General features: G+C 36.8%; 1 protein-coding gene across 1 annotated transcript in view; it reads right to left on the bottom strand.

The window, feature by feature from the left end:
* PLA2R1 (phospholipase A2 receptor 1, 180kDa) overlaps window positions 1–6782 on the bottom strand; it is a gene marked incomplete at its 5' end in the record, with an annotated part of 16470 nt that overhangs the window by 4916 nt on the left and 4772 nt on the right. Inside the window, 5 exons of the mRNA XM_010022172.1 lie at window positions 2465–2609; window positions 3168–3298; window positions 4187–4304; window positions 5103–5245; window positions 6743–6782. The exon at window positions 6743–6782 is cut by the window's right edge and continues 85 nt beyond it. Of these exons, the coding sequence (XP_010020474.1) occupies window positions 2465–2609; window positions 3168–3298; window positions 4187–4304; window positions 5103–5245; window positions 6743–6782 (577 nt within the window). The remainder of the gene's footprint in view (window positions 1–2464; window positions 2610–3167; window positions 3299–4186; window positions 4305–5102; window positions 5246–6742) is intronic.

Below are 6782 nucleotides of genomic sequence, written 5' to 3'. Positions count from 1 at the left end.
AAAGAGTTCAAAAAAAAACCCCCCCCCCCCCCCCCCAAAAAAAAAAACCAAACCCAAAACAACAACAACAAAACAAACCAAACAAAAATAATTAAAAAACCCCACCAAACCCCAAAAAACAAAACCCTGGATGAAGTCAGTTCCACTGAGTGGGTGTTTGAAGGTCAGAAAGAAATCACCTAGGATCCGGGCAAAACCCAGATGTCCAGTAGCAGTGGGCTGCAGAGCGCTCTTATCCCAGATACCTTGCATGTAATTTAAATTACTTCTTTTTTGACCCATTAGTTTTAATAATTTCCAAGATCAGCTTACAGTACAAAGCCTGGCCTCACAAATGATTGTACTGGCACAATGAGAGGATGACAAACTATGGTACAAGTGCTTGGAAGCTTCTTGACCTCATCTTTGCTATCCATGAGCAAATATAGGGAAGGCCACAATGGTGGCACTTGAAGAGAAATCCTTTGTGCATACAGACTTATATCTCTTTTTGATGTTTTAGATGATAAACTAACACAGCAATGTCAAAAAAGAAAAAAAAAAAAAAGCAGGTCAGCAGTGGACATTTTAGTTTTAAGAAATAGAGTCTGCCATGAGAAAAAAAAATAAATCAGGAGAAAGAGACCATTTCCACCCCAGCCCCATGTGTGATGCTGCTGTGCTTGCTTTTCTACAGGAGGCAAATGTCTTTGCTAATGTGATGAATGCCCACAGTATACTTCAAGCAAGACTATGAAAATAAAGCAATGCCTCAGTTCTAATCCTATTTGTCAGCTTGGATTAATTACTTCTGCCTATAAAACTTCTCTGTGATTACAAACTGAAGTGGGGTACTATGGAGTGCTTTTTAGACTTGGTTCCCCTTACGATTAAGAGTTAATTATCTTAAAATAGTAAATTAATTTATTATTTGTCATTCACAAGTAACTTAAAATGAGAAATTACTAAGCAAGAGAAAGTTCTGCTCTTGAGCTAACTGAAGCACTGTATTTTGTTCCAGCTTTCAGAGTGCATATCACTGCTTAAAAAAACCTGAAAAAGCAGGAAATGCAGTAATATGCTGACACAATCCTAAGACAAGCATCGCTGCGAGATCAGAGCCCAGTTCAGATCAGCTGCTGGTTTATTTCATTTTATTTTCCTATAGAAAATAATTCTAAGAAGGGGAAACGGGATGCAGATAGGATGGCAGAAGCAAAGCACCAGCTCCTCTTTCCAGTGACTGATACATTCACATCTTACATTCATCCAGCCAGGAAAACACAGGGAGGGTCCTGAGCACCCACTGCAGCCCTATTTCCTCCCAGTGCCCTGAAGCCTGGCTGCCCCATGGCAACACTTTTCCTTCTTGTCTTCTAATGCCTTTTCCATCTGCCCAGAATAGCAGCAAGGGGTTAAAATACAAGTGATCGGGAGGTAAATGAAACAAACCAGCAGGAAAATGTATTTATTTATTTTTTCTACACTAGGTGCAGGATTACTCCAGCACTCCCTGCAACTGCAGTTCATAGTAAATGATGGCTATAATTTTCTACAACTGCACATGAGCACTGCCCAAAGTTTGTATTTGTTTATTCAACTTCTCGACTCACTCTCCCGCACCTCCTAGGCAGCCAGCAGGAGAGATCGTCTCTTTAGACTCAGAGCTTAACTAAGAGGTGACATATGAAGTAGAGGCATATTAAACTACCCCTGCAGTACATACAGCACCCAAGAACACTCTGTACAGGCTCAGATTACAGCCCTCCTTTTGCTTTAGGGTTAATAGTTTGCCGCTGATCTATTCTGGTAACATGCCCTGACAGCTCCCCACTGGCAGGTCTGCAGCTGCCTCTGGGACAGGGCTCCAAAGCTGCGCCAGCACCTCGGGAAGCAGGCAGCTCCCCATCCCAGAGGTGACACAGGAATGTGACTGCAGGAAACCAAACAATGCATGGTCCCCACAAAAGCTTCATGCTTCTAACAAGGGAACTTTCTGGTAATAAAATTAGACAAGTGTGAAAAGAAAAGCCAAACTATTTAATTGACCAGCCCATCTGCACTGTTCATCGAAATACATTTTCTAGAGTCTATTCTAATCTAACATTGCAAATCCTCCCCCAATAATCATATTTTCATAAAAATTACTCTGTTTTGCCTGTTGTGATTTCATGCAGTAACTCTGCTGCTGTGACAGAAAACATAACATTTCATCTCTATTCCTGATTCTAAGATATGCAACAAAAAAGCTCGAAGTTAGAAAGAAAACAACTTTTTTTTCTTTAGAAATTATTTCTACATCACGGCTATTGATTCATTAAAGAGTGTACAGCTTGTCTGCCTAAATATCAAGCAATCTTAGAAATCTTTTATGTTCTTGGTTTTACAGACATTTTTAACAAGTTGCTTCTAGATGAAAATAAAGTACAATGAATTCAGTATAGTAAGAAAAGAGAACAGAGGCAAAGCAAAACAAAACCCTTACCCTGATCCTTTTGGCAGACAAACCCAAACTTTTTCTGACAGTTTTCTAAGTACCATTTTCCCGTAAAATAAAAATTAGGGTTATTTGATACCACTGTACATAGTGGAAGTTGTTCTTCAACGTTTGCACTGTTATAGCGCTGTCTCTGCAATCAATACAGAACCTTATATTAAAAAAGACCCTATGTAAAAATAATAGATAATTATTACAGCAAAGTTGGAAGAATAATTATTTGAAAGTCACTATTACAAATATTTAGGTAGAACAATGAACGTAAATACATACAATACACACATACAAATAAACAGAAATTTAAACAATAAGCTTACTTTCACTGAACAAATTCAAACGCTAAGACAAGTATGGATTAACACGGTGCTAAACAATGAACTATGAAATTCATAATCTTATTCCTAAATTTTGGTCACACCCAGCGTATGATACTAACCATATAATTCAAACTTCGGTGCTTAAAAGCAATTGCAAGAGAGTATGACTATAGCCACAAATTGCATAAATGTCTGTCTCAATAGTGTCTTTTTTGCTACCTGTAGTTATGACCGTAAATCTGTGCCTACAGTTATCTAAAGTTCAAAAAATTAACAGAAGACTAAGTTGCTCTAACAAGTTAGGCCTTGTCTTTGTGACATCTTGATGGATAAAACAACTTCGCACTATCCTTAAAGCCCCTGGAAATACTCACACGCACTACTTCAACTGGAGACCAGTTGGAATACATTGGAAGATTTTCATTCACCCACTTCTCATAATCGTCACTCTGGAAACCTATCCAAACATTAGTTTTCTGTCCAAATAGATTCATTGTTATGAAAGCTGGAAAATGAAGCAGGAATAAAATATAATTAACTGGTAACCACTTATAGATAGATGAAGTCTTTTCCAACACACTAAAGCACTGAAAAAATTCATTACTAATCAATGACACTACATAGATAATAGAAAGAAAGAACATGAGCAGTATTTCAGTGTTATCTAACTATAAGTTAAGTTGCTTAACTTCTGTTGGGTTAGGGTCTAGTGCATTAACCAAGAAGTCTTCCAGAAATGTTCACAGAAGCTTGAAAAACTTGGGTATTAGTTCAGGGTACTCTTCCATTGAAAAAGCTTTTCTCCATTTTAGCTGAAAGTAAGATTTCTGAACTAAAGGCAGCCAGTGAGATTCCTCCTACCTCCAAATAACCAAACCAAAAGTGGTTTTACAAGTGTATGGAATTCAGTCCCAGATTTTTATAAGTAGGGATTGTAAATACTTCACAAAGTACTGGCATTTAGTTCTGATAGTTTCAGCCTAGCTCTATGCTTATGTGCTATATTATAGATCAGGTTTTAAACACTATTGAAGGAAAAGAACAAGACTGCTTTTGTAACAGTATGATGTTGTACTCATAATGTAGAAATTTACATACCAAATTCTTAAATGGGCATTCCATTATATTTTTGTATTTCTAATGCATGGTTGTAAGCACAGAAGAACTTATAACTACTCCTCAAAATGTACCTGTCATAAAGCTCAGTGAATATTTGAACCTTCCTATTTTGGGAAATTGGGAAAGAGAAACACTAGTTTGTTTAAAGCAGTGGAACCATGAGTAGGATCTAAACAATCTTTTTTTCCTAAATCTCTATCCAAGATGAAACTTTACCACAGCATCCTAACAAAGAAGAAATTTTATTTATTTAACAATATTTTCAGTACTCAACCTTGTTCCAGTTCATCTTCAAGGGAAGCAAGTGACCCATCATAGTTACTGCAGAACACTTGTGCAGAGTACCAATTCCTTAAGTGCTCTGGATCCTTTGGAATTTGTATCAAAAAGCACTGTTCAAAACACAACAAAAAAAAGGGTTTGTTTTAAAAACTACTTATCAATCACCAAGAGTAATCACTAACACATTTCACTTAATATTAAATATTTCATTAGTTTCTGTCCTGCAATGGACCTCTCCAACATGCTTGGTATCAGTTTTCAGCTGCGATCAGGCTTGGATTCAAATCGGCTGTTTAAAGGCAAACACAATCTGGGTTAAATTTATCCTTGTGGTCACTGCAGCTCAGGATTGGGATAAATCTGGCCACCTCTGTGCATATTGCTATTGAGGAACGTATGTATTTAAGAAAAGCCTGATGAAATAATTGCCTTTCAAAGTTCAACTGCAAATAGATTTTGGTTTATAACTATCTTTGATGAACCCTACTTGAAACAGCATCTTTCTGAGGATGGCAGCAGTCAGGGATCCATTTAGTACAACAAGGGGTCACAGATCTGTTTTGAGAGCATAAAAGACTCTTCACATTGTCGTAAGTGGAAAAGAGAGGATGAAGCAGTTTTTTTTATGCCAAATGCACAAATACACTTCAATAACTTTTGCATATCTGAGCATTCATTTCCTTGAACTAAAGTAGAATTTTTGACACCTTATTAAGACACCTTATTCTCTGTGCAAAGCTACTTAATCACTGTAAACCTCTGTATCACTGTGTCTAGTTAAAAACCTAAGGGCCCTGCTTTCAAAAAGGGAGAAAATCTTCAAACACTGAATAATCTTTAAGTGCCCCATTTCTGCCATAAATATGGAAAGCATTTGGAATAATCAAACACCAGAAAAAATGTTATACTTTTAATCCAAAGTGCAGCCAGCCTTTGGGACATACTCCTTGTTGGTTCTGGTCTTTTGGGATCTCTTTCTCTATTTTCCATGCAAATTTACGTTTGCAAATGCAGGGAAGAGAGACAGTACAGTTTTCATCACCCCAGAGTCCTGTGTAAAAAGAAAAATCACAGTTCAATACTGGCTTAAGAATTGGAAAGGCTTTTTTCCTAGCTAGCTTAGACATTGTTAAGAAGGGTATCCTTTAGTGGTTGAGTAAGATGACATTCTACATTAAACACATTTGGACAAATCACATTACAGTGGATTTGATGGTCCATGGGGCTCATACTTTTATCCCCAGTTTCATTTTATTAAGTTAAACCAATTCCTCTACACTGAGTCACATAACATATGCCTGTATTGTCATGCTGGTTTTGTTTTTTTTTTTAAAAAGGTATAGAAATGACACCTTTCAAATGAAACAGTTTGATTGCCTTAATATTGAAGATTTTTGGCAAGATCCAGGTACTGACTGACATCAAGTGCTGACCTGCTTAGGAGGAAAATACATTTTTCAGCGCACTGAACAAGCTGTTGACCAGCTCCCATCTGCTGGCCAGCTGAGGGGTGAGGGTGGGCATCTCTTCCTTTTGTCTGATAGTATCAGACAGTATCAGATAGTATCAGATAGTCAGACAGTATCAGACAGATAGACAGATAGTATCAGACAGTATCAGATAGTATCTGATAGTATCAGAGATATCAGAGATGCCCACTCTCACCCCTCAGCTGGCCAGCAGATGGGAGCTTTAGTAACCCCAAACTTAAGAATTTGAAAGTCACGAATCAAAACCCTAAGATTATGTGTGGGGAAAAATGGTTTTGTATTTTTTCAGTTTTGGCTTTTGAGGCCAAGATTACAAGGGAGCAATTGGATTTTTTTTCAATTCTTCTCACAAATACAAAGCTGGGTATTTTTGATTTCCAGAGAACCTGACATGTTTACTTTATCATATGACTTTCATATCTTCAGAAAACAGAGACTGTGAGATGACAGAAATCACTGGACCCAGCAGCACTGTATCTTATTTTTTGATTACTATAGTAAAACACAGAGCTATGTGATGATGTAAAGGCTAGCACCAAGACCACAGGACCCCCAAATCCCTCAGATTGGGTATGGGATCAGAAATAAGCTAGAAACCTGTGTATCTGAAGTTGTATGCTGATATAAAAACAGTTTATAAATGTAGAAAAATTGTTGCTCAGCCCATCTGGCTCATTTGGTTATGTGAAAACTAACTGTGAAAACTAGCAATGCATTAACATTTTTGCTGTGCCACATAACAGATTCTTAAGTAAAACTAAAGTATCAGTATCACTGGAATCTTTGCATTTTGATATTAGAGAACTGGAACTATTAATATACTTTTAAACCCTACAAACTAGTCTCTGGGCATATTAATAATATTTCAGTATTATTTTCATAACCATAAAAGCAGTTATGCAAATTATAGAAATATATGTAATAAATATAAATTTTCATGTAACAGCACTTGAATATGGATTGCATTTCATGAGAACAATTAAAAAATATATATAACCCCTTTGACAAAGAACAGAATCAAGTCTCAACTTAGCAGCAAAAGGAAATATAAAATAAACCTGTTTGTGATGAAATGAAGCCACATCTTTTCCCTGGTTT

This window comes from Nestor notabilis, unplaced genomic scaffold (assembly GCF_000696875.1).
Source record: "Nestor notabilis isolate BGI_N333 unplaced genomic scaffold, ASM69687v1 scaffold2439, whole genome shotgun sequence".
Lineage (NCBI taxonomy): Eukaryota > Metazoa > Chordata > Aves > Psittaciformes > Psittacidae > Nestor > Nestor notabilis.
This window is presented reverse-complemented; position numbering and strand designations above follow the sequence as displayed.